The sequence below is a fragment of the Eubalaena glacialis genome, chromosome 1 (genome assembly GCF_028564815.1).
Source record: "Eubalaena glacialis isolate mEubGla1 chromosome 1, mEubGla1.1.hap2.+ XY, whole genome shotgun sequence".
Lineage (NCBI taxonomy): Eukaryota > Metazoa > Chordata > Mammalia > Artiodactyla > Balaenidae > Eubalaena > Eubalaena glacialis.
Window position 1 is genome coordinate 196,769,508 of NC_083716.1, and position 27,979 is coordinate 196,797,486.

Genomic DNA, 27,979 nt, shown 5'->3' on the forward strand with positions numbered 1-27,979 from the left:
TTCCAGTGCCTTAGTCTTGCTGTACAGTCTTCCCTTTTCAACCTCCTATAAAAGCCCAGTCCTCTGTTTTCCCAAGTGGTAACTGTTCAATTAATCTGGCTAATTGGTATTAGTGTTTTACTGGAATTGGACAATGACTTTTCAATCCCCATCTACCCACCACTCTCCATCTTTGGAGGTGAGGGGGGTGGGCAAATAGGGGCACTTGGTGTTCTGCAGATCCCCAGTGTTGGAAAGGCCATATAGGACTGTATACTTAACATAAGGTCTCTTGTAGAGAGTTGCAACTGAACTTTAAGGTGGAAAAATGTCTATGCTTAATTTCCACCTTCATTTTAAAGTGTGATTAGTACTTGCATCAGCAGTATTGTATTATAAACTTCAAAGCTGCTAAGAGAATAGATCTTAATTGTTCTCACAACAAAAAAGAAATGAAAATTATGTCACATGAATGAGATGTTTGCCAACACTACAGTGGTAATCGCCTTGCAATATACAAATGTATCAAATCAACATGTTGTATACCTTAAACTCACATACCTTTATTTCAATAAAAATGTGCACTGTATTTTTTTAATTTTAAAGTCTGGTTAGTACTTGTAATCTGTAGACTGTAAAATGTTAAAGAATGGGAGCCTTAGTGAAAACATTTAACTTTAGTATAGTTGTTAGTTTCTTGCCCTTCCCATGTGCAAATTTAGGGTATCGTTGTGCCACCATTCTTGTGTTTTGGACAATAATGTAATGAAGCTTAATCCTGTGAGAGATGGTGAACATTTCTTCTTATCCAAAAAGAGCAAAGCTAAGGAAGAACGGTGAAGTGGCATTTACTCAAGGTGTCTGTGTACTGGTTAAACAGGGTGTCCCATTAGTGAGCCTGGTGAAGGATGACACCTGTCTCACAGGACCTTAGACTGAACTGATGGAGGAAATGTTACAAGAGTGAATTAAATTTTTTATATAATGAATAGCTATACTTAACAAATTTTCAGATTTGCTTTGTCAGCCATGGACATGGAACAGCGAGACTACGATTCTAGAACAGCACTCCATGTAGCTGCTGCAGAGGGTAATATATGAACCACTCATTTATTTTTTTTTCAGACTTAATTTCTACTTAATACTAAAACCTGCTTGTTTTGTTTTGGATGTAGGTCATGTTGAAGTTGTTAAATTTTTGCTGGAAGCCTGCAAAGTAAATCCTTTCCCCAAGGACAGGTGAGCCCTTAAGTTACTTTCTAACATATAATTGGCACGCCAGTGTTTTATCATACAGGGCTATAATAGTTAAATGGTGGTATATTTAAATCCACTATGTATATGTTGGAGTCGTTATTGAACTTGCTATGGAGCCTTATAAAGGCAACCAACAAAACCTTGTTTCTGTTCAGTAGATCATTCTCTCTCCTATATCCTCTTTCTTACCTAAGGAAGTTCTCTTAGAATTTTCTTGGTTAGTCTGTCAGTCATCGTATTGTATGAAGAAAACAATGCTTGGTGTCTGGAAAGATAAAATAGGAATTTTATCCTCGTGGGCCTTTTGACTACACAGGGTAGACAAGATAAACATTTGCAGGGGCATATTAAATACGTGTAAGGAGACTACTGTTACAGACCTCTAAAATGAATATATTGGAGTTTGTTGAAATTCCTGGATTTGGTTGGAGTCAGTTTTAGAAAGCTTCATGGAAGTTGAATTTTAACCAGTGCTTTGGGGAAGAGATGAGATTTGAGGGCACAGAAGGAAGAGAAGGGCACTCTAGACAGAGGGGGAGAAATATGCCTGGAATATGTTCTGCTCCTCTCCTCTCCCTTCTGGTCCACATGGCAAATTTACATTCATCCTGCCGTAAAATACTGTTCACAAAGTGGATAGTCAAGGGAGGGGTAAGAGTGCAGCGTACATATATACATATGCTTAAAGTCAAGCCTGTACTAATATACTGGCATGTTATATAACTGGAGTTACATAACTGGATGAGTCAGTGAGTAATGAGAATAAAGGTTCAGAAGAACAGAAAAAAAATACTTGGTGGGAGAGGTTTGATATTTATGATTAGAAGTTTGGGTATTTGAGGTCTATATGAAGTAAGTTTGGAGCAAGTTGATTATTCTCTAGCTATTAGATCTTTCTGTTTTAGTAAGGTTTTACTATTTTTTATATTAGTGGTTTGGGTTTTATTAGCTCAGCTTGCAAGATATGCAGAAAAGTTATGACATCAGTGTCTGAAAACTGTTAGCAATTTTATAAGTATGGTAACACTTTGATTACCTAAAATCATGATCTTTATTGGCAATATTCTAAAACCTCATGTTAGGGTGACAATTCTCCCTTTTATCCTCAAATGTAATGCCCATACCAGCTCTTTCTAGAGCAAGAAACTGAAGAGAGTGTTTTCCCCTGCCCCCAGTATTTATAATCCCAAGTAAAACACTATTACAGGCTGGAAATATTTACTGCGCTTTGCATGTTTAAGGATCAAAATGTTTTGTTCTGGTTTTTGCCCTAAATTGGCCTCTAGGAATGTGAAAGCAGAAACACCCATCTGAGAGGCAAAAGTTAGCTCAGTAACTAACTTGGTAACTGAGTATTCATGATTTGAGAATGTAAGCTAGACCAACACGTCTTTTTTCTCTATTTCATTGAATCAGTGTCACCTCAAATTGTAAAATAGGCTTGAGCAGATTTAGTGTATACTTTAGAGCTGATATTTTGCATTACTTCATGGAAAAGAAGAGTTGTAAAAAAAAGATAACTTGCAGTTAACATTCAGTTTTTCCAGAAAGAGATAATTATACGCTGTAGGTGATTGAGAAGTCACCCCACCTCCCGGTTTCAGGCCACTGACTCCCTAACTTAATGAAGGCCAATGTAGAAGTAAAAGGCAACTTAATTTAGCAGTTTTTTGAGAAGCACAAAGATACATGTAAAATGTTACTTACCTGATTTTAAAAATTAAGACCGGGTTACAAACTTTATTCAATAATATTTTTTAAATGAGATTGTTTTAAAAACCTTTGAGTTCCATATTGGGGCCCCACTGAGAAGGTAAAAGGTTAAGAATAAAGAAAGAAGGAAAACCAGAAGCTGGTGAGAGTGGCGTGTGAAAAAGTGGAGTCAGAGAGCCTGGTAGCCATGGAGAAGTGAAGTGACATAAAGCAGAGAGTGGATGAGAAGAGAAGCTTAATAGTTTGTGAAGTACTAGGGAGCTAATTATCATGCTCTGTCATTTACTTGGGTTGTGATTTACAGGGTTGGCTCCTCTTTCAAAAGGCTAATTAGCTGATTAACCACTGCTGGCAACTCTTCCTTTCTTCTTGTCTCCAGTCTTCATCTATATGACTCTAAAGAGCACAGCTCAGAAACACACTTCCTGTGGAAAGGGTAGCTGTTCTTCTGGCTGTGCAGTGGTCCAGTTGAGCCCCGAGAGTCCCATCCTTACCGGAGATGATGAAAATGTCAGTTCCTCTGAGGCCAGTCTTGCTCCTCCAAAGTATATTTGAGCCCTAATAAGATCGTGGTTATTACCAGACTTCTGAGATTTACTGTGATTTTACATTGACAGGAACACAAATTTTCTACCAAAGGCTAGGGTGATAGATGCTATAGAGCTGATTTTTCCTTGAACATTCTATTTAAAGAGTGATCCTTTGGGCTTTCCATGAAGTTAAAATTTAGAAATACTAGAGTCTATCTATCTGTCAACACTAGAACTTCCCATTCATAAGCACTTAGATAATGTGAACAAGACCCTTTTGCAGAAGGTAGTTTTCTCTTCCTCCCCATATCCCAAGTTGTCTCCAAGACCACTTTTTGGATTATAAATCCCTTTCTGCCTTTCATCAATATTACTTGTAATATTGCTTAAATAGCTAAATTTGAATGGCCCTTTAACCAGCATTTAAAATCTAAGAATGCTGGATTATCATCTTTGTACAGAAATTACCTAATGACCCAGTCCATGCTGTGCTACTTGTTTAGGTGGAATAATACTCCCATGGATGAAGCGCTGCACTTTGGACACCATGATGTATTTAAAATCCTGCAGGAATACCAGGTCCAGTACACGCCTCAAGGAGATTCCGACAATGGAAAGGAGAATCAAACCGTCCATAAGAATCTTGATGGACTGTTATAATGGTCTTAAGCCCAAGATTTAAATCACTTACCTATTTAATTGTGGAAAATGATTATGAAGAACATGTGTATTTCTATCTGGTAGTGATGTATATTTTACAACATTTGTCATTTCAGTGTTACTGGAGTTTTCTTCATTGTGCACACAGGACAAATCTGATCTCTTTGGGAAAAAATAGAAATAAAACAATCTCCCTCCATAATGTGAGCAATATTTACCTCGCGCATTGTATAATTCGATGTAAAAGAAACAGTTACCAATGCTAGCTTAACTGTGTGGTCTTCGTGATTTATTTTTGTGTATTTTGTGAATTTTCAATTTATGGTGATGACCTGCTGATATGCATTTATAAATTAAACTCTGTTGTACAGTCTGTCCAAATGGGTCAAGGCTGCCTTTAGAAGCAAAACAGTGTGATTTTCATGACTTCAAATATGTACTTCGTTTGAGTGTTTGAACAGTTATATGCACTTATGGTGATGTGTTTGAAATATCTCCTGTCACCCTAGCTTCATGATGTGACTCTTTAAAAATTATAATAGTTAATAATATTAGTAGGCTAGACCAATTCTGACTAGATTTTATCAGGGAATCTGTTTAAGATATGTTTGGTGACCAAAACATATGTGTGAATGTAGTTAAAATAATTTTTGAAATAATTTCCTTTTTCTGTATCCCCTTAGACCAGCCTCTCTTCCCAGATGTTTAGCTATTTGCCTCTTTCCTTTAGCTGGGAAAGTGGGTGCTGGCATACTATGCAGTTTTCATGTTTTCCACAATAATGTCCCTGGCATCTGAGCTGTAACTATGCCATTTGTCTATAGGAGATGAACCAGAGACAAATTACTAAGCTAAGTAAGTACAAATTAGTCAAATTCATCGGCCAATAAAAGGAAGGGATGTGCTACTGCAGCTCTTTAAGAAGATATTTTTCAGCTTTCAGGATAAAGATAAATTCAGAAGTGCTCTAAGCTACCAAAGTTATTATGAAGGTATGGGAACTGCTACAAATAACATTTGTTTTTAAACCTGTCATTAAAAGTCTGCATCAAGATATTTGGGGGATCACTAGATCACTCCAGTTTTCTCCTGATTGATTTTCTACCTTATATTTTTTGTGGACTTTTTAGAGTTTAATCATAAGAAAAGGCCATTTCATTTTAAATCGAGACCCATCGTTTGTCTTGGAGAGGAACTGCACACATACGTTATCCTGTCATACCTCAGAGGTAAAAGGGTATGTTAATAAGGACTTCTGATATTAAGCACACACACAGGCACATACGCACACACACACACACACAAATGGACTTCTTTGAAGCTGTGTTTAGTGAAATGTGCAGAATCCTCAACTACATGAATGCTGGTTGTTTCATTAATATACCAAATTCCTTTATTTTTTTTTCTTTTTCTATCAGCACACACTGCTGCTTCCAAGCTTTATCATGCCTGATGGCTCCTTTCCCACTCCAGCAGCCTCCAAGTGTTTCGATTATTGCTTCCAGTATAAATCAGTGACTTCAGCCATTGCCCCCTTATTAACCTAGACGTGTTCTTTTGGTGGAACACGCCGGTGTTCCTTAACTGAGCTGCATCAGGCATGAAGCCATTCTCGTGTGTGTGCTTCTGTGGGGAGTATGGTGGGTGGGTGTCCAGCCTTGCTGCTGTGTTCCTGCCTCATGGATCTATCAAGACATGTAGACAGGTGGTATTTGTAAAACGCTGCAGAGGAACAGCATTATTCCCAAAGATATTATGGGGTAGACACTCTTTAATAGAAATCAACTGAAATAACTGCTCAAACAGCAGCTTGCTCTGTGTGATTTAAATGAAACATTAAGATGGTTCAATTACACAGCTTAAAGATTACCAATGATTTTGAGGTTTTTCTCTAATAAAAAGAGGTTCTAACTATTATTTGGGAACAAAGAGTTTTCATCTTTTCTCAGATTATAACTATTTTGCGAAATCTTTGTGGTTTAGTTAAATATGCCCTTATTTACCCATGAGGTTATTTATGACTGTACACTGGTTCCTGCTCTGGCTGTTTGCTGTTGGCTGGTGATAATAATGACTACATTTGATTTAAATGCTTTTAACTGTGCTGTTAACTGCTGCCATCAGTATACTCCAAAGATCTTTTTGTTTTGGCTTTAGGATCATATGTGCTTTTTCTGTACCACAGAGCTCTATATGGTGGTGTTTATTTAAAGCTTTGTATACACTGTTGTTTTTGCTGGTCTCAGTTCTAATTATCATCTCATCTTTGAGTGTAATGTGCTGTACCCCACTGCGCCCACACTGCCCTTTAGCTGCAGAGCTGGATTAGCTATCAACCATTTAATGCTGTTACCTGCCTGGCAGGGACTGAATGACCTGATGTTGGATTTAGATTCTTCCTGGGGATTGTACAGCTATGAATGTATTTGCTTCCAGAACCTCCCAAAGTGAATCTAATCTTAAAACTGTAAGTTGTAAGTATTCTGAAATTGGAAAATATTTATTTTAAATGAAATTAGGTAGTGTTGCTTTTTACAGCTTAATAAATACATGTATCAAAAAAAAACTGAAAATGAATTTTTTTAAAGGTTTTCTCTTATATCACTGGGTTGGGAACTCCACTGAACACAGGAACTATGTCGAGGCATTTTTAATGCCTTCTGTGGGCCAGGTACTATGCACGGTGTCCAGTGGGGTTACCGCAATGACTAAGATGACAGTTCTGTAAGCAGTTCATCCCTGAAGGTGAGAAGACAGGCAGGCATGTTTCTAGTCCTCTTAGAAGCTAACACTATCCTTTTACAGTTAGGAGGTGCTCAGTAAATATTTGCTGCATTGAATCTTTCACTAGGAGGGTTCTAACCTCCTTTAATGAGAAGAGAGGGTATTTTCACAAAAGTCTTGACATCTATTTGTGGAGCTGCCACACTGGGGTCTGCGTAGGACAAGCTGGTAATGGCAGCTCCCACCTGGTCCATGGGTGTGTGAAATGGCATTCACTCCCAATGCCAGAAACCTCTGGTTTAGGGTTAGCATACAGTTTTCTAACCACAGAGAAGGCACACGAACACCACGTATACCATGGCTGTCCATTTTCAACAAAGTTGTTTGTCACAAAGTAATTTGCTTTGCTATAGCAGTCAAACGTGTTTATTTGTCTGTATTACTGACATTTTAGAACTGGAAGAGATATCTGAAATCTCTAATCTTCTCACCCTTTCATAGATGAATGCCATTACTTTGAAACTGTGTATATTTTTGTATACTCTTTAAATTATTTGTAGCTTTTGTCTGTTTGCTTCACAAAAGCTTTCTTAAGTTTTAATAGGTAAGATGTTGGTACCAGAACATATGATCCAGTATCTCAGAACATCTTAAGTTCCACCAAACTAGAGATCTTTGTCTGTTTTAGTTTACCGACTTCGTTTCCCAACCATCTAGAATAGTGCCTGGCTCATGGCAGGTGCTCAGTATATATCTGGTGAACTAATAAATGAATGAATCTTAACTAACCAAAGAAGCCACTTGAGTAAGCACCCCTTACTCTGGGCACAGCATCCCAGTTCAAAAAGTAGGTACCAGAGCTTTCAAAACAACTTCTATTTTCCTGGGATAGTCAGATGTGAAAGGAGTGCTTTGTTCAATTAAGACTTAATACTCCATTTCAACTTACAGGCAACAAATCGACTTCCATCATTGAATGCTGACTAAATAGCAAAATCTATTTATTGCCATCTCAGAAGACACTTTCCTGAAAAGGGAGAAATTTGTCCTGAGTGGTGCATAAAGTCCTAGGCTTATAAAACCCCATACCAGAAATACTCTTAAAACACACAAACATCCCTTAGCCAGGATCTATTTAGTGACTTCTTACAATGATCAATTATATAGAAATACAAACATACCGGCTAGGCAGGGCATTATCTACTTCACTCCTTGGAGAAATACAACTCTTCATGTTCGTTATGAAGAAACTTTATATTTCCTAGATGTAAATACTACAGATAGGGAGGTGAGAACAGTCATATTTGCTATGAGGCCAGAATTCAAGCTTATACCACTATTCCCTGATAGCTCATCAAACAACAGTTGAGTCTAACCTGCCAGACTTACATCTAACTTGGCGATTCTTTTATTTTACTATTTTTTTCCAGCACACAATGCCTTTTACTTTGAGAAGGGCACAGCTTTCTAGCTTATAACATTTTTGGAGGAAAAAATGGCAGCTTTTTGTGTGGGTGTAGTAACTTCTCAGAAAGTAATACCTCACCTCATCAAGGAGGTGTGGAGTTTAGATGCTGCTATGGACACAATACAGAGTCCCATTTTACATGTATTTTAAAAGTTAAAAACTTGCATTATAGCAGTACTGAAATTCATTTTAAAATAAATGCCAAATTATTTCTGCATTTGGAGGCAGCTCTGGTGGTCACCAAGACCAAAGGACTTTTGTTTGTTTGCTATTTATGGTACTCATTATAGCTTGTTTCAATAATGTTTCCTCTGATCTCTTCCACCAACCTATCTTAATCTGGGTAAGAAAGGGTAACACTTAGGAAAACGGTATTAATCGTATTTAAAAATAAGGACTGATATATTTTTATGCTTAATCATAAGATGAGAAAAACATCAAACCTACACATAATGCCAGTAACTTTTTAAATCTTTATACAATATATTATTTGTAAGAGACTAACTTTATAATTTTAATACTTTTTAAAAGTAAACAAAGTCTCTTGACTGGTGCAGTAAAATGAAACTATGCCAAAGCATTCTTAGAGGGCAAAAATATACCAAATAGTTAAATATTAGCAATTAGAAACAATTTTTTTTAACTGTCATCTTTGTTCCTTCATCACTTCAATTTAAAAAGTCAACGCAAACCCAGTCAGGTTGATGTCAATCATCTTATGTAAAATCTGAGAGGAGGCCTTGATTTGTGTTTAATACGAAGGAAAGTACCATGTGCATATTATATTTAATGCAGTACATATACTTTAGCTTTAATTTTGAGATAGACTTCAAGGAAACTTTATTCCCACCAGAAAAATACAGTATTTACATAACAGTACGATTGTGGTGGTGACAGGAGAAAAATAAGATGCAGCTGCAGACAGCAGTTTGTGAATGTTATCTAGAAGAACCCTGTCAAACCCACTCCCTAAACCACTTTTTTGCGTGTCAGTGCTAATGAAGGGACAAGGTAAGTAACACAACACACTTCACAAAACATCATCCAGTCCAAAAAGGGTCTAGAAAAAGCACAAGAGAGACAGTGGAACCATTTGCAATGTATTTGTGAGAGAAACACATTTATCAGTGAAAAATACGCAATTCTCAATGCAGTTACACAGGGTGAGTTTTCAAATTATTTGACTCTCATAATCTCTGGTTAATGATTTGTCAGTTACTATTTTCTCTTCTCAATTTGAAAATTTTATGACTAAGACTAAATACCAGCTAATAACAATAAAGACAAGTGAACCCATTTAAGAAACATGCATTAAATTTCTGAGTTTGTCTACATCTACAATTAATTTCAACTTTTTGAAAAATAACAGGATTTACCTTAAGAGAGCTGTTAATAGTTTGGCTCCCTTGATAGAACTGTGAAGACAATTTCATTTACTAGTGACCGTGATGAAGGCAGAATATATTCAGCTTTGGATATTAAAGTTTAAACGGAAAACACTACTCACGAATTTGGAAAGTTTACTTCTTTCCATTTGATATTAGCCAGTATCATAAAGCCATAACAAACAGAAAAACTAATTCTCCCGAGAGAGAATTTGTCTCTAGCTTTCAATGGCTAGTGTGGAAGATATAATAAAGAACACAACTTTTATCCTCTGCCCAGACACAGGACGGCTACCTTCAATAAAGAGGTGAGGTAATTCTATATAAACTTAACTTTGCACTATTTCATAGGCAAACCATTGGAAAACTTCTAGCCACGTTTAAAGCAGAGAGAACAAATAAGAATTCTCCAGAATAGAAATATGCCAATCCTGCATGAAGCAGTTGCCTAAATAACCGTGTGATCTACCCAACCACCGATAACAACTGAGCACTGACTCTAGGCATGGCATTTGCTAGATGCTGCTAAATATTTCACCTTTCCCAAAGGACTCTCATTCTAGTTCTGATGTTTTTGGTGTATCTGGATGTTTTTTATTTGTAAAACCCACTCTGTGGAGAGGGCCTTTCAATTTTACCTTCAATAAGATGCATGAAGCCCTTCAGAGTAACAGATGTTTCTGAATTAGGGAAAAATCCACTTGCTATCAACAGGTTGCAGCGAATTTGCTGGCCTTTCTTTTGTTTCCCTAGAAACACAGGATGTGAAGGAACAGAGTAGCAGGAGGGAATCACAGGTGGGAAGGAAAAATGTCACCAGAGAGGATGAGAAAAATTCATGCTCTTATACCGCATTCATCTGTAAAAAGAAAATGTGGTTACATTTATTACACTGCTCTTGTAAAACGCAGACTCATATATTTAACATTACTTGTGTGTTCTACAATGGAGTAGTAGAAAGACACATCCCCCGGCAAAAAACCACCATGGAATTAGAGGGCCTTCAGCATGTGCTATCCTTTCTCCTGGACTAATAGAGACCTTTTATGTCACCTAAGCTGATGGATTATTACTCTGCAGCCTGCTGGCTTAATTCTGTCAATTCATCCAAGCTGCATAAAGCTTTTTGCTAGTATGCAAGTCTGGGGACAGAGCAACGTGGCAAATCTGCTCATGCAAAACAAGAGTGAGGCAATGCTGAGCTGTATGCCAGAGGGAGAGAGGGATTTGGGGGAAATGACGAATTTTCCTTAAAGGCCACTCAGCAGGAATAACAAACGAATGAGTCTCAGGTAGAGGCTAGAGAAGTAGAATCATTAGGGACCCCTCCACCTCCCCCAGCAGGCCCCCTCGGAGGCAGTGAATTGCTCATCCAAAGGACACCGGCCTGCCACCGACTTCCTATCTCACTTCCATGCTGGGCTCTCCCCTTAGACCAGGTGCTCTCGACCAGGGGTGATTCTGTCCTCTGGCAACATCTGGAGACATTTTGGATTGTCATGACCGGGTGTGGAGGTGTGTGTGCTACTGGCATCTAGTGAGTAGTGGCCAGGGATGCTACTATACATTCTGCAACGCATAGCACGGCCCCATAACAGAGAATCATTCAGACCCAAAACACCAATAGCAACACAGCTCTAGACTACAAGCCTCTTGAGTCTTTTTTTTTTTTAATCCCGAGGACTCAATAGTGGGTGGTACATAGTGGCTCCTAGGAAAATATTTTGGATTAAAAAGCACAATGAAGGTTTTGCCCCTATGTTTCAGTCTGGCTGAGAGTAAAATATGTAAAGATGGTGGTCTTCAGAGAGAGAGAGAGAGAGAAAGCAAGCGACCCTGGATTCAAATCCTGTCACTGTCTCTTACTAGCTGTGTGACCAAGTCATGTTACTTAACCTCTAAATCCCAAGGTCCTCATCTATTCAAAGGAGACTAATAGTCTCTAACAGATAGATTTGTTGAGAGGATTAAATTATACAGCATATGTAGAATGCTTAGTAGACTAGATGGAAAATAGCAGACAATTAATAAGTGTTATTTAATATTTATCATTAAATTACTATCAGCTTTGTCCAAGCTTTGCCCAAAGGCCTCTAGGAGAGGAGACTGGTTCTCATGTAGTCCCAGAGGAAAAAGTTTATTGTACAGGAAAGCCAGACTAAACAAGCACTGAAGCCAGGCTATAGAAAACACTGGTGCTCTGTCTCTCAGGAGCCTGCGGTCCTTCTGCTACTGAGGCGGCACCAGGCGTTGGCCCCAGTGCCCCCTGGTCCAGGGCTGCAACCTCCAGACATGGCCGAAACCAGCCAGCTCCATGAAAGGTCTATTTCAGAGCATATGCTCTAACTCCAAGAGTGGATGGATGCGGAAAGGAAATCGTGGCCAAGGTTGAGGACAATTTGGGACAGACAAGGTGGAGTCCACCCAATGCAGAGACTAATCCAACTTTAATTTTGTCTAACCAGTGCTGTGCCCATATTATAGCTCTTAAATCTTCTATGGGTTTACTCTGGAGATCTGTGTGTGTGCGTGTCTATAAAAATGGATTTATTTTATTCTACAAATGAAATGAATGAAATCAGCTGGAATGAAATGGATGGCTCCTGGGCAGGGGGAGAGGGGATCCAGAGCCACAAAACCATTTCCTGGCATTTATTTAGAGTAATTAAATTGCTCTCACAGTATCGTTCCGAGAGCACAGAGAAAGCAGTCATACTGCATGCACAGATGGAGGGGACTAATCCATCTTATTTTCTCCAGGTCACAGGGCATAATGGTATGACAGAGTTGGAGCTCTGATTTCCAAATCCCAAACACAGGCCTCTCACCCAAAGGCTACACTGCCTTCGTCTTAACAAACCAGAACAACACATACTCAGTGTCAAGTGCAAACAGCTTCTCTTGGGTGCAGGTTTTGAATGAATCAGAGATCAGCTTTCTGTGGGGGGCATTCCAGGAGAGTAGACAAGAACATGCAGTCTAGAGACACCCCAGGTGGATTCAAATATTCGTTCCCTCATTTACTAACTACTTAATCTTAGTCAAGTTTCATAGTTTTGGAGAGCCTCTTTTTTCTACATCTGTAAAGTGGGAAAAACAGTAATACCTAACTCAGAAGGCTGTTGTGAGGACTAAGTTACTACCCGTGGAGTGCCTGGTACACAGTAAGTGCTTAACAAGTGTCACCGATTAATGGTGGTGATGACCATGATGATGATGTAACTTGCTCAGGAACAGCAAAGGAGGAGAAAAAGAAGATCGTGCCGTTCTTTGGTTCTGTCCATCGATCTTACACTTTCTAAATAGGGCTTTACAGTTATTCCATTTTTGTGTAGGGCTCACAAAACACTTCAGAGCAGTGTGGGGAGCTACATTCCAACAGAGGATGCAACCTTACACAGGTACAAGGTTCATCTTTCACTCGCCAATAGGAACAGAACTATTGTGCTATTACACTACCTAAGCATTTTTCTAAGTGATTTTTTTTCAGCCTTAACAATCAGGAGGGTGTAAAGATTTTAGCCTGTACTTCTTCAGGTGAGGGAAAAGGATAAGGAAAAGATTACATACCAGAAACCTGAGTCTAAACAGATATTACTAATGCCGCACAAATGCATTCCCTGAACGCAGGGATGTGCGACCCTGAACGTTGGGAGATGGTGCCCTCTCCCCTCATCCTGTCTTCCCTCCTGCATCGCTGAGCAGTCTGTGCCAGGCACCAGTGATGGAGAAAGGCCAGTAATGACTGAGAGAGGCTTTTCTTTAAAACATTAAGCAAATTTAAAAAAATGAACTGGGGGGCTTCCCGGGTGGCACAGTGATTAAGAATCCACCTACCAATGCAGGGGACACGGGTTCGAGCCCTGGTCCAGGAAGATCCCACATGCCGCGGAGCAACTAAGCCCGTGTGCCACAACTACTGAGCCCGCGCTCTAGAGCCCGCGAGCCAAAACTACTGAGCTCACGTGCCACAACTACTGAAGCCCGTGTGCCTAGGGCCTGTGCTCCGCAACAAGAGAAGCCACCGCAATGAGAAGCCCGCGCACCGCAATGAAGAGTAGCCCCCGCTCGCCACAACTAGAGAAAGCCCGCGCACAGCAACGAAGACCCAACGCAGCCAAAACTAAATAAATAAAATAGATAAATTTATAAAAAATGAACTGGAATAGCTTCATGTGGAAAAGAGCTTAAAACTAAAACAGCATGAGCAAAAATCCAGCCAATCAAAATAAATAAATAAATAAAATCTTTAAGGGTAAGGATTTCAGGTTGACAGGCAAACAATACTATTTGACACACTGAAAAACATTCTCCCAAAGAAAGATGCACTCTTTCGTGGACAGCCCTGTTCCCATCCCTATCATGGTACTCATGACACTCTGCTTCAGTCCTTGAACTTTTTACTCTTGGCAAAGCCCTTCACAGCCCCAGGTGCTAGCGGTACAAGTTAGTTCTCAAACATAAATCAGGTAAAGTGTTTCGCTGTGGCTGCCCAAGTCTCTATAATGACTGTATACCAAGCATTAGTCTCCTCCCTTCCTAAAAATAACACCTCTTCACCCAGACACAGTGCTGAAACAACGGGCCAAAAGGAAAACATTTTCTTATCAGAGAAATCCTAGTTCCTTAACATATGAGATTTCTATGTGGACAACTTTAAAAGGCAGAGGGGGAGCTTTTAAATATTTGAAATGTCATTATTTCTTGGAAGGTGCTGAAGGCCAGGAGTAAAAATCCTGGTGACGATGTAGCTTGTTCAAACACAGCAGGCTCCAACTTGTCATAGCTAATCTAAAAAACACCCTTCTGGGCTCTGCCAGAGGCTCCTTCTGAGAGCTCACAGACAGGCCCAGGGTCTGCCAGGCACCCTCCCTGCCTCAGAGAGCAAACACTCAGCGTGCTGAAAGCGTCCCCGTGTGGTACTCACCATGTCAAATTCTACAGCGCCCACTATCCGAGACACCTCGTCAAACTCCTCAGGAGACATGGGAAGAAGGTTGTCTGTGGTCTGAAGTTGAGAAGGGTGACTAAAATGGGGAGAAGGAAACAGGAAATGTTAACATCTAGATTATGAAAGCAGTGGTGCAAACTTTGCCATTTCATCTTTGGCCTGTGACTGAATCATCATTTTAGATTTTTATTTCAGGGAAGTGTATACACTTGTAAAATACATTTGAAAAAGGACAGATCTCGAGAGGCTCATGTCCCCAGCCCGGCCCCTTGGGAAACACACTGTACTCTAGAGATGTGAGCCAGAAATAGCCAGTCTGGATCCTGCACCGCTTCTGCCTGGGTGAACATGGGCACGAGCTTGTGCAGTTGTGTCACCTACCCTGGCCCGAAAAGCGCCAGAGAAATGTCTGGGGAGTCCCTCATCCCTACCTTGAGGTCTGTATGCAGATAAAGCTGCTCCAGAGGGTTTTTACATGAAGGCTACATCCATTCACCCCAAGACAGTGCTGCAGGCCAAATAACTGACAATGACTTTTCCAAAATTTTTTCTACCTTTTACAAAATGAAACAACAAAATAAAAGCAAACGGAAAAAAATGTATCTCAGTCATTACTTTGGCCTTTTCTAGATTGAAAAGAACTGCTTTCCCACTCTGATCAATTTTTGTTCATTTTATTTACACTTTTTCAAAATATCAGTTTGGGGAGAACTTATATACCTTAAATACAACTTTGTTTTTTTGGATTTTTTGGGTTTGTTGTTTGTTTGTTTGTTTTTATAAAGGCAATAAAACGCTGATAGGCAGTGACACCAGGATCTCTAATTAGGATCTTTCCACGGGTCCATCTGTGATGGTGGCAGCAACAATTACAATGGAAAAGCAAAGAACAAGCATCTTCAACAGGCCCCAGCCAGGAGGGGGGCTTGTTTGAGGATTTTAAACATGTCACTCTTCTGTGTTCACTTACACTTCAGACACAGAAATCAATTCAGTCTTGATATATCCTGTTCCTTTAGGGCCATCAAGTTCCATAGGCTCTGGCGCTAGAAGCAAACACATCATGTACACTTTCCGTTAGCAGAAATTACACAAGAACAATCAACTTTTTCTTTGATCAAGACTGGACTGTTTTCCTTGGCGGTCAGGTTAGACTCCCTGCCTGGGTCACCTGAAATTGTAGTGCGAATGCAGAAACAACCAGACGAAAAGGGGAGGCACATTTCAGCACAGAAGTCAAGCTAAGACGGTTCTCTTTCCAAGGCTTGAAATCCTACAGAAGTTTAATCTGGTTTATGGTCCTGGCCTGGTTGGTGTAATAAACACATCTGTCAAGGTAAGCTGGGTGCATCTTCTCCCCAAAGTAATTGTGCTAATATTGAGACTACTGATCCATTAACTTTGCTGGTGCATTCCAAACCAGATTAGTCTAACTTCCACTTTCTCAAATGTGGTTCAATGAAGACTAAGCAGCGGGAGACCCGTGTGCTAAGCTTAGACGTGCTCTCAGTGATGTGACCTAATAACTTATCAGGTCACCATGAAGGGACCACTTCACTTCGCCCGGGCCTCCATTTCCTCAATTTCAGGAGCAGGCTGACATAAAGCAGGTGACCATCACAGGTCCTTCATTTTACCCCTCCACGTAGAAAAAGTAAAAATGTAACGAGTACACGCGACCAGAAATGGACCTTCTCCGACACCCCTAAGATCAAAAACCATTTACTCCTTTCTTACTATCTGTATCAGGCCAAACAATGTATTATGTTTCAACTGCGCTGTTTATTAGAAAGCCTGCTTTTACCAATTCAAAAGAAGGGGTGGGCTAGTGACATGGCATGGGGGAGTCTGTGCTGGCACCCTGCACTGATAGGAAGGCAAGGGCAGTGTGTGGGGTGAAAGCCTGTCTCCCGCAAACCTCTGGACTAGATGAAGGGAGAACACAACCACAGGAACGACTGAGCTGTGCTATGACTCATCGGGCAATGCTTGCACACTCTGCCCACTTACCTTCCTTTGGCCTGGAGTAGTACTTTCCAAAGGCATGGTCTTTATCAATATTTGGATACAGAAACTTCAAGGGATTCTCTGGAATATTCTCAGCGGCCATGACTTTGTAATTGCGAATAATGTCAGGGAAAGTAACAGCAGAAAGTTCTTTCTTTGTGTAGGGTTCAACCGCGTGGAAGCAAGATTCTAAAAGGAAGAAAAAGCAAAGTGAGTCCCACAGAATATCCCGCAACAATACAGGAGAGAAACAAACACTGCAGAGTTCATGGATTTGACAGAACCTGGTAAGAACTAAACACAATCTAGGAGTTACATCACAGAGCATGTAACTGCTTTATTCCTAAATAGATTATTATCCTTTCTTTAAAATAGGAAAAATAAAGGCCATCATTACTCTCGGTAATACTGCATTTGTCATTATTTACTTAGATTTGTAAGTCTAGCCAAAAGAAAGTTATTAAATACCTTTAAAATAACTAATTACTAATTGGGTCTTCTTGGCTCAAGCCATAGATTAAGTTACTAGAAGATAAACTCACTTTGTCTTTCTTTTCATATTGAAAAATGAAAATAAACAACGACAACACATGGAAAACAACTTTTTAAACAAACCAAAAAGAGACCCTATTTGCTATTTTTTTCTCTAACCCTTAATGTAAAAAAACACAGTTTAATTCACTCTTGGTCTTAGTCCCAGACTTCATTGGAATCCCGCTTCCTAACTGATCCAGGATTTCACTTTTGGGGCACACATTCCAGAGGCTGCTGTCAGGTGCTCTGGGGACTCTGCTCTAGAACTTCAGACCAAAGCTTTGTAGCTGGTGCTGCCCTGCTTTCAACTTTCCGGTTGCCAACGGTTTTCATCTTTGTCTGGTTTGCTAGTTCCATCTCTCAGCAAGTTCAGGAAAGAACTACCAGGGGAGAAGAAGAAAAGGGCAGGCTCTACCATCTCCTGTCCTCACTGGGCTCTAATCCCAGCTCTCCTGTTTTTTTACCGGAAGAAAAAAAAAATAGAACAAGAAAAGTATCCCATCTTTTTGCATCTTCTAACTGAAAGCGCAAGTCACTGGAACAAATCAGTTTTCCCTCCAATCCTTCAAACAGAGCAAACTACAAGCAAGAGTGAAAAGTCACCAGTTTGTCTTTATCACTTTCTTGTCTCCACTGAAACCTGTTTCTCATTCCCCAGAAACCTGTTTCATAACGCGTAGGTTTTCGGAATTGTTTTTGCCATGGATGCACTTGGTCAAACAGAAACCCAAGATATAACCCAGATAAACGTGCACGAGCCTTCTCTGTCAGAAGGCAGGGTGGAGGGCTGCACCCAGTCCCAGGACCCCTCTCACAGAGCCTGCCCTCATCTGTGCACATCCACATGGGATTCCCTTCCGTGGGTCTGGAAGCTCACGCCTGTGCACTATGGGTTTCCTCCCAATAAATGACTGCCAGTCATACTGACTTGCATCTTTCACCTACAGGTGACAAACCTGACAAAAAGGAAAGAATGTGGCCTTGTCTTTTAAAAAAAAACCATCATTTGCACAATATGTTCCACGCAACGAATCCCAAATAGCCCTTGGTGATGTATTAAATCCTACTGGGGAAGCTCAGCTGGGGATAAGTGGAGGAGCTGCAATTGTATGTCAAAAGCTCATTATTTGTATGAGTTGATTTGCAGCGAAGAAGGGCTTGCACCCACATTTTGAATCGGTGTGTGTGCAGGTGTCTTGGCTTACCACCTCCATTCTGGGGCCGCTCCACCCATGTGAACGTGATGGCCCCTTCCCGGCAGCTCTCACTGAACCGCAGCAAGAATGTCCCCGGCTGCTGGTCTTTCAGCAGAGCCCGCTCTCGCTCCTTGCTGATAAAGCCCACGATACACCTGCACATGGAAAGGGATTGATGGAGGTACTCTGAGGTTCAGTCATGACTGTAATTTTCACGTTCACTTACAAATCAAGATGACTGCAACTTGACACAAGAACACAGGATAGAAATGTATCGACTATTTTAGATGCTTTAAAATCTATTTCATTGACACTTCAGGAAGCATTTCACTCATACATATATATGCTGAAGTCCCAAAAAAGCTCATTAACATGGTGCCCGTTGGATGCTACAGATGATCAATAAATACTTGCTGGATTAATGAGGCTTTCATTTTCACCTGGGGATTCTGAAGGCCATGAAAATGTCTGAATTCATGCATCCTTTCTAGTGAAGAGAAAGGCTCAGACAATCCATTTTCATATTCTAGACCTCTGACCAAGTTAAAGTCTTTGCTGAAATATCAACTGACCCTGGGAAAAAATTAGAAACAATTTACCGAGCCAAAAAAGTTTTTTCTTCCTTACTTGGAGGCAATAAAGCAGGTGCTCAAGAAATTTTTGTAGAATGAATGAAGGCATGAATGGCACTCAGGGTTTTTAAATTTAGCTTTGAAAATTCATATACATATACTATGGAAATATAATTTTAATCTTATGAGGGTCTACTATCGTGAATGCCTGAAGGGACAGCCTGCAAGCATCTGTTTCTGTGAGATGCACCCAAGTCTTGCCAAATAATGAAGTCTGTCTGGGTCAGGCCTATCTCAGCCTTGCAGTAATGGAGTGTGTGCTCAACATATGTTTCAAAAATACACCTATCGGGCTTCCCTGGTGACACAGTGGTTGAGAGTCCGCCTGCCAGTGCAGAGGGCATGGGTTCGGGCCCTGGTCCGGGAGGATCCCACGTGCCGCGGAGCGGCTGGGCCCGTGAGCCACAACTACTGAGCCTGCACTCTAGAGCCATCGAAGCACAACTATTGAGGCCCGCATGCCTAGAGCCCGTGGTCTGCAACGGGGGGAGCCGCCGCAATGAGAAGCCCGCGCACCGCAGTGAAGGGTGGCCCCCGCTCGCCACAACTAGAGAGAAGCCCACATGCAGCAACGAAGACCCAATGCAGCCAAAAATAGAAATAAATCAATAAATAAATTTATTAAAAAAAAAAAAAAAAAAAAAAAATACACCTATCAATGGCCCTTACCCATCATTCCAGAGACAGAGCAGGTGTTTTTTAATGAGTTCAAGGATGCTTTCAATCCAAAGCCAGAAAGGAAAATTTTTATCATTTATATTTTCCTGCAAGTATACAGATGCACACATTAGAAACCAAGAAAGCCAAAACAGTGACTTAGCATGTCTCCTCCCGCCATCAGGTTTTAGTTTGCAAAGACTGCCCAGCTGCCAAAGCTAGCACTGCCCCCTACAGAGCCGTCCCTCCCCTCTTACCAGCTTTCAGACACCAAGCTCTCCATTTCCTGAGCCAGGCTCTGTCTGCTTCCCTCTCCAAACATTAGCGACCCAGCCAGGGAATGACCTCCAGGGTGATCCCAGAATACCAGTTGCCTTCACACTACTTAACTCCAGTAGCGTGAGCTTGTCAGCACTGTCTGGTGACCCTAGCGGGGTCTGATTATTCCCCCCAACTGGTCTCACTGCTTGAGCAGGCTCAAGACACCCCTCCGGCCCAGCAGGCTGTCGACGCCGGCACAGACCACACGTTACTCATGGACGGGGCTAAAACGCTGCCAGGCCAGGGGTCAGCGTGAGCAAACAGAAGACTCATGTCGGATATGAGAGAATGTTATCACCCAGGCAGGTGCTTCCTGTCAGACTCGCGCTTGGAGACTAACCTTCATTGCGCTGAAGGAAAGTAAACAACTTGCCCTAGGGGTTCCGTGGGCGAGAGGAACACGCCAAAGCTAGCACAGTGCAGCCGGCACCAGGGCGAGAAATCCGAGACCCTCAACAGAGAGCGGAAAGCACTCAGAGCATAAACTCCAGACAGCACCCACCTTACAGAAGCGAGTCCATGGAATAAGACCATCAGGGCCAGCACTGGGACCTAAACAAATAAAAATAAGTTTTTTAAGGAAATGGAAATCAATTCTGAAGCTTTGGCTGGACTGATGGCTGTTGTATTTGCTCTCAAAGAGCCAACACTCAACAAAGGAAGGTTGTGGGTACACAGTGGATATTCTCAGATTCACTAATACAATCACTTGTGCTTTCTGGAGAAGCCTCGATTTGGTCCCCCTTGTGCAATATCATTTCCCATTGCTTCCCTCTCCCTCCTTGGCAGGCTCCTCTCCCGGTGACCCTGAGGAATTTTTTTCAAGTTCAAACTAAGACCAAGATCACCCCTAGGTGATCGATTTAACTGACACTTGACTTTACAAGATTATTTTAGATATTAATTAGGCATTTCCCTCAGCCCTCCTCCAAATAGGACACAGGCTCAGGGAGGTCGATGCAAGTCAAAAGCCCACTGAGAGAAGTGAGAGGGGAAGGAAGCCTCGGGGTTATCAGCTACATAAATTGAAGAAGCCTGGCCGTAAGAGGTGGTGAGCCTGACATCTCTCTTCACAGAGAACCCCAAATAAGCCATTGTAGGCAGAAAAGATATCTGTCTTAACTCTCACCAAATAAGGGAAAGGAATAGGAATGACTTCTTACTTTTTATTAAATTGCACAAGACTCTCACTGTGACAGCTGCATGGCCAAGAGAAGGCACTGCTGAGAGCCATTTGGTTAGGAAAAGCCTACTGGTGTTTGCAGTACATGCAGTTCTGCTATATAGAAAGCAAATTTGGAAAAAAAGGTGACCGTGGATTTTTAAAGAAATAGTTCAGATAGTCCCATTCATTGAAGATCTGACCTTGAGACTAGTAGGTCTTAGATTTCCTTAGTGTGGGACACTAATAAATCCATGACATTAGCCACTGAAAGGGAATTCTCTATCATGGGCTGCACCCTGCCCATCATCAGGCAGTGCTGGTCACGGGCATCAGTGTCTCCTCACACCTGGGCCACCTGATGTAAGAGACCTGGGCGTGTGCTGTGTGGTGGGCAGCCCGAGGACCTTATTCTTACCATGTTGGGGGCTTACTGTTTTTCTCCCCAAGGTTAATAAAACTTCATATTTCTCAAAGAATTTATTTAAGCCGCAAGTAATATATTTTACATAATTTAGACATCTTTCCCCTAGGAACCCTGTTCAGAAATGTGAATATGAGATAATGGGGAAATGATTCATTTAAATCTTTTATCAGGTCTCTATCTCCTTCTAAGGTGAGGCATCATTCTCACTTAGCTATAATAAACTGCTGCTGGAAAAGCCAATAGATTTTAACACTCTCCTACCCTGAACAAAATAAAGAGCAAAGAGGAGGAAAGGAGCAAGTCAAGATATTTTATTAATTTCAATTGTTAGTTACGTAAAAAGTGAATATGCTCATACCAAGAAGTTTCTCTCCCAGCATGTTCAGCTGGTCCACATTTAGACCTCTTTTGGTGACAGAAGAAAACTGCCAACTCAGCACCTCTGAAAGCTGAGACCATCGTGCACAAGGTGGGTTCAGGAAGAAGGACAGATTCTAGAGAGAAAACACCAAGAAGCTAAGGGCTACTGACGAGCCACCAGTCACAAGCTTGGCACTGAAACATGGATCTGTGCCAAAGTTCAGTTCTCGTCTATGACACACAGATGTTTTCACAGCTAAAGAAGAGAAATCCTCATTATTTGCAGATTCACATTTGGGAATTCATCAACTCACTAAAATTTAACTCCCAAATCAATATTCGTGGCACGTCTGCAGTCATTTGCAGATGTACCCAGGCACACAGCAGTGAAAAGTTTGAGTTGCCGAACATGTTATGTTTCCAGGTGAGGTCAAACAAAGCTATGATCTGCCTCCCTATTTCAGCTCTCACACTATACCCGAGTGTCTTTTTTGAGGTCTGTTTAGTGCCACAGTTTTGGCATGTTCATATGCTTTTTTGTTGGTGATTTCATATTTAACATGGCCCTCAAGTGCAGGGCTGAAGTGCTGTCTAATGTTCCAAAGTGCCTTATGGAGAAAATGCATGTGATATATAAGCTTTGTTCAGATGTGAGTTATAAAGCTGCTTGCCATGAGTTCAATGTTAATGAATCAACAAGTATATTAGATAAGGGATCTTTAAACAAAACAAGGTTATGTATTGATCAGCAAATGCAAAGGTTGTGCCAGAGGCTCATGGGAACCTAACCCCGTGTTTCCCCTAGACGCAGTGGTTCAGTATCTGCCAACTCTGTTCACAGTGACTTCAAAGGACTTTAAGTACAGTGAGTAACCAGAATCAACTGTAGTTAATCAACCGTATTAGAGTATCCACACCCTAAGAATGGAGCAGATTTATTTAGCATATATACATTTTTTAAAAAGCATAAAAATAAAGGACCTCTTCCACAGTAAAAGCCGTATGAAATTATCTGTTGCCTGAGCTTATTCACATGGAAGGAAAATCATAATTCTCATTTCTAATACATACACATGCTTCGCTTTTCCAGAATTACTCCAATCCTTAGCAATGCCACTTGAGTTGTGCCACTTTTCCTTCAACATCTGGCCCTTAAGGGCTCTTTCAGATATGCAGAGGCTAGAGCATGAGGTCTCTGGTTAACCCCTGGTATGAAAGTAGATGTGTTTTCCATACCCTGGGTTCTGCCACCAGCATGTTGTACCACAGGATGGAGGCCCAACCACTCGGGAGCTGGCTGACATTGGAGATCACCACGATGGGCAGAGAGGTCGTCTAGAAGATGACAAAGACCTTGAAATCATCTGAATCACAGAAACATCACCTTCAGACCACTATGCAGCCTCACAACTAAGCAAGGGATTCCTTGTACATTTGCATTATCTTTTATATTTGAAAATTAAGAATGTAAAGGTATGTTCTTTGGTTCGTAGTTGAATTTGTCTTTGATATATCTTTTAAGAAATAAGTTTCAATGCTTCATATAAAAAATTAACATAGGACATCTCAACTGGAACATTTAGCTTATAGTATGTGAAGGTTAATTCAGTTCTCTAGCTGCCTGAACGATTACATTAACATCAAGATAGTACTGGCTGAAAACAATAATCTTTTTTAGCAATTAGGTAAATACATCTAAAATAAAAATTGAGAAATAAAAATACACGTAACAGTTTAAAGTAAAAATAAAGTTTTCCACATCTGGAACATGTAAGTCTTACCTCAAGTTCAATGACCAAACCAGGCTGGCACAACTGGGTTTCAAAACTAAGGGAGTGAAGCTCTTCAGTAACGATGAGAGGACCCTTAAAAGAGAAAAGGGAAACAAAAGGAATATAGCGATTCATTCACTGATCCTGCAACTTGCAAGAGCCTACTAAGCATTTTTTGCAACAGGCTGCAGAAAGCCTGAACCTAACCAGCTGCAATTCAGAAGAACATTCCAATTTTTGACCATCTATCCCAGATTTCATTATCCCGAGTATCTCACTGTTCTCTCAAAGATCAGATTTCTGATATTATGGCAAGGGATATGGATTAAGGGGAAAAAAATGTCGATAGGGAAACAGCAACTTCTAATGGGTTTATTCATGACCTAAGGCATCCTGGCCCTCAGCCCCTTCTGAGGGTGTGTGCGGGCTGCACACCTCAGGCTGACATGGGGTGGAAAGTGTACACGTGTTCCAGGTGTGATTTTCTATCGGGAGGGCTGATTTGCATAAGCCTGGCTGGTCATAAAGTGTCTTGGTATGGGTAGAAAGGTTATAGTGTTCAAAGCACCTTCATACATATTATTTTACACGAGCATCACAACAACTTAGAACCAGAGAGATGTGGCTGCCATCCCTGCTCACAGGAGAGGAAACTAAATCTCTGGGAGGTCACAAGGATAGTCAAGATCCAAACCAGGGCTGGTCAGGCCCGGGCCGGTGCCTGTCCCACTGTCCCACACGACCTCTGCTGGCTGTCGTGGGGAAAGACAGCGTGCGTGCCATGCAGGCACAAAGGATGACAACCGGTCCAAACCAAAGCAGCTCCAGGCATTCTGTCCTCTGCCCATGCTTCATATCTGAATGCCTCACAAACACAGCTCCTCAAGGACTGGCTGCGAAAATGAAACTGACAGAAGGATGATGCACTGGGTAGGGGACACGTGGCAGGAAAACCCTCTCGGCACACATCGTTTTTGGCAGGGCAGTCATGAAGCTGGCCTCTAGTTCTAGCTCTGACAGGTAACTCCCTGTGCACCCTTAGCTAAATCCTGCAAACTTCCTGTGGTCCAACTTCTTCACCTGTGAAATGTGAATAACACAGTAGCCCACCGTACCTACTCTGCTGGGCTGTCTGTTGAGGGGCCAATAAATTCATGTGCAAAATCACTTGACAACCATAAAGCACAAGCACAGAGTGGTTTTACCGTTATGACAGATACACCATGTCCCAACGCTTGTCCACTGCCCTTGCCTGCTGGGTCTTCCTGCTGCTCACCCCTCTGTGACGTGTCCCTGGCCCCCGGGGCCACGGAGCCAACCTCACTGGACAGACCTGCTAGTTAGAGACCAATCACAAGAGAGAAAGACTCACCTCGTTGGTTCTAGCACCGGCGTTTTTCTGTTCTTTCAGTTGCTACAAAAAAAAAAAAAAAATCTTAGTAAACAGTACCATAATCATCAAAGTTGCTATTTTCATCTACAAATCAAACCAAAGTGAGGACTTAGAAAGAATGAAGGAAGTGAAATTACTTTCAGAATGCAGAACAGGAGGTGAAGTGACCCTTGTGTGGGTTCACGAGGCAGAGTGCCTTTTCCCAGCATTCTGACCCCCTGCGAACACCACAGGGCTCGGAAGCATCCCAGGGAGCACCGTGCTGCTCCCTCCCCAGGCTAGCTTTCCCCGAACCAGCCCCCATCACCTTCCTTCTGTTTCATGCTCCCCAGGCTCAGGGCACAGCTTCTCTTGCCTTTCCCTCCGCAGAGTCTCCCAGGCCTGTGACTCAGGCCTCTAAGACTGCCCTCAAAAGGACTTCAACCACGCAGGTTATAAGGGAGCAACTTGGAGCCCCCAGAGCAGCTCTGGACACCCTCAGACTCCTGGGTTGGACCGAGGCTCTCACACAAGGTCTAGCTTCCCAACTCTGAGTTTGCGGGTTCACGAAATGGTTGCCAATAAAAAAAAGGATGCTTTGAACCTCCCTGCAGGCTCCAGCCCAGGAAGTGAGCAGGGCTCAGCACCAACACATCTACAGAACAACTGGCAGCCCCGATTCTCAGGGAGAGAGGAGAGAAGGCACCACCCACTTAAACCCCTCTGCTGATTTCCACTGCCCGGTGCCCGGGCCCTACTCCTCTGGAGACAAAGTGCTGGAGACAGTGGTTGTGGGCAAGACCCCAGGAGGGAGGTGGTGAAGAAGGGGCCAAAGAGAGACTCCTGGGGCCTGCCACGCTTGGAGCGGGAGAAGGAACGGTCAGGATGTGGGGCAATAATGACCTCTGGGAAAATTCCAAGAATCTAGAGTGAGTGATCACTGAGGTCCTGGAGGAACCATGTACAGATAGCTTATGTGCACACTGGTTTATGGAATATTTTACTGAGATCACTACCCCCCAAAGAAGGTATCTCTGAGAGAAAGACTGGCAGGAAACAGAGTGAACAGTCCTGGGTTAAGGAGGAGGAACCAAGATTCCCCAAGTGCTGCTGAAGTCACCAGCCATGAATTCTAGGAAGTCTTCTCCTAGGGGGTGCCCTGCCCATCCCACAGGGCACAAAGTGCCACTCGATCACAAATCAAGTCCTAATAAACCAGACACAACAGAAAAGGGGGAAACTGATCTCCCTACCAGGTGTCGGAATTCTGCCGCCAGACTTCCATTGGTGGACTCCTCCATGTTCATCACCTTCGTGTGAGTGCCCAAAATGTTGAACTTTCTAAACCTAGACAATACAGGGTACAAATACTTAAAAGGCTGGGAACTGTTAAACCAACACATAAACAAACAAAGCGATAGTAAAATATAGCGCAAAGTACTTCACGTACCCTTTTACTGTATTTCTCTCATTCACATCTCTGCAAAAAAAAAAAAATATATATATATATGATCATATACGTGTATTTAAAATTTGAGATAAGTTTTAACAAAAATATAAAAGTACAAGATCAATAACAAATAATGGGGCTGTTCAGCCCTTTCATTCACTCACTCAGTCCCTCAATCAACCCGCACCAGCACTGCCAAGTTTTGCTGAGTGACCTTGGGCAAATAAACTGTCTGGGCCTCACCTTTCTCCACTGTACATCATGCTAATAGCACCAACCATACAGGACACTGGGAGAAAGAAACTTGTTACCCGGTGAAGAGAGCACAGAGCACACCCTCAGTAAACGTAAGCCTGAGTTATGGCTATTTGTTGAGCAGTGACTCAGTCGGTGTCTTTCCGAGGCACCGAGCTAAGCACTGGGGACTGAGCAGAGAGCGCTGCTCTGTGGCTACACAACTCAGAGGACCTTCCAAAGTGACAGCTCGATCCTTATTTTTGTTCTCTGTTATTTTTAACGCTTTCAGAGAAGTACTTGAATAGTCAATTATTTGGGGAGACTATCAAGTTTAAGTTTTAAATCTGAGGTTAAAATCTTGAGAGACCTGTATCTTATACAAATGCAGCAATAACGTCGTCATGTTCCGGACAAATAATGTATCTGTCAGGCGCAGGCGAAGGTTAAGAGATCATTAGCGCACTCATAGTTAAGTGAGTTAGCTTCCTTTCCTGTCTCAACTAGAAGTTCAATGCTTTTGTGAATGAGAATCACCGTCAGTTATAACAGTGACCAATTTTCCCATCTGGAAAAAAAAAAAAAAAAGAACTTACACTTCATAACCACGGAATATTTCTAATGACCAAGAAGCCAGCCTTGGCATATGACAATTAGCTAACTCGACACTTCACCTGGACTTCATCACTTCCCCCCCAGCGTCCTTCTCCTGCCCCAGGACTCCGGCCAGGACCCCACGTTACATTTGTCATCATATCACCCTAGCCTCCTCTGGTCTGTAACACGTTCTCACACGTTCCTTGTCTTTGAAGTTTTTGACACTTTTGAGTATCACTGCTCAGGTGTTTTATGGAATGTCCTTCAACTTGAGTTTCTCCAGTGTGGCATCTCAGTTTTTTAAATTGTGGTAAAATATACATAACAGAAAATTTATTATTTTAAGTATTTTAAGCATGCAGTTCAGTGGCATTAAATATACCCACATTGTTGTGCAAAAAAAGAAAATTCACAATAAAAGGAATAGTGTGATACAAAGCTACCTTGTCAAAGCTAAGAAGAAAACTCAGAACTGGAACAGACAGAAAAGACAAAAGAGCAAGAACAAACTGAAAGAGAGACTGAGTTAAGCAGAGTGTGGTAAACTGCAGTGGCCACAAAGCCTCTGCAGCTTCTCCTTTCAAGAGACAG

The 27,979-nt window shown here is 41.7% G+C and overlaps 2 protein-coding genes across 3 annotated transcripts in view; one reads left to right on the forward strand and one right to left on the reverse strand.

The window, feature by feature from the left end:
* Nucleotides 1-6,684, forward strand: part of GLS (glutaminase) — a 79,942-nt gene extending 73,258 nt beyond the window's left edge. The window contains exons 16-18 of the mRNA XM_061185878.1: nucleotides 993-1,069; nucleotides 1,155-1,218; nucleotides 3,983-6,684. Coding sequence (XP_061041861.1) covers nucleotides 993-1,069; nucleotides 1,155-1,218; nucleotides 3,983-4,139 — 298 coding nt within the window. The 3' untranslated portion in view covers nucleotides 4,140-6,684. The remainder of the gene's footprint in view (nucleotides 1-992; nucleotides 1,070-1,154; nucleotides 1,219-3,982) is intronic.
* Nucleotides 6,685-9,418: 2,734 nt separating this feature from the next.
* The window catches only part of STAT1 (signal transducer and activator of transcription 1), a 42,569-nt gene continuing 24,008 nt past the window's right edge, over nucleotides 9,419-27,979 (reverse strand). For both annotated transcript variants that reach the window (XM_061185905.1, XM_061185914.1), the window contains exons 13-25: nucleotides 26,558-26,587; nucleotides 26,361-26,454; nucleotides 25,108-25,149; nucleotides 23,745-23,828; nucleotides 23,200-23,298; nucleotides 21,962-22,097; nucleotides 20,517-20,566; nucleotides 19,706-19,800; nucleotides 18,414-18,559; nucleotides 16,678-16,863; nucleotides 15,638-15,713; nucleotides 14,644-14,743; nucleotides 9,419-10,575 (exon numbers count right to left, since the gene is read on the reverse strand). In XM_061185905.1, the coding sequence (XP_061041888.1) occupies nucleotides 10,561-10,575; nucleotides 14,644-14,743; nucleotides 15,638-15,713; nucleotides 16,678-16,863; nucleotides 18,414-18,559; nucleotides 19,706-19,800; nucleotides 20,517-20,566; nucleotides 21,962-22,097; nucleotides 23,200-23,298; nucleotides 23,745-23,828; nucleotides 25,108-25,149; nucleotides 26,361-26,454; nucleotides 26,558-26,587 (1,153 nt within the window). In that variant the 3' untranslated portion in view covers nucleotides 9,419-10,560. The remainder of the gene's footprint in view (nucleotides 10,576-14,643; nucleotides 14,744-15,637; nucleotides 15,714-16,677; nucleotides 16,864-18,413; nucleotides 18,560-19,705; nucleotides 19,801-20,516; nucleotides 20,567-21,961; nucleotides 22,098-23,199; nucleotides 23,299-23,744; nucleotides 23,829-25,107; nucleotides 25,150-26,360; nucleotides 26,455-26,557; nucleotides 26,588-27,979) is intronic.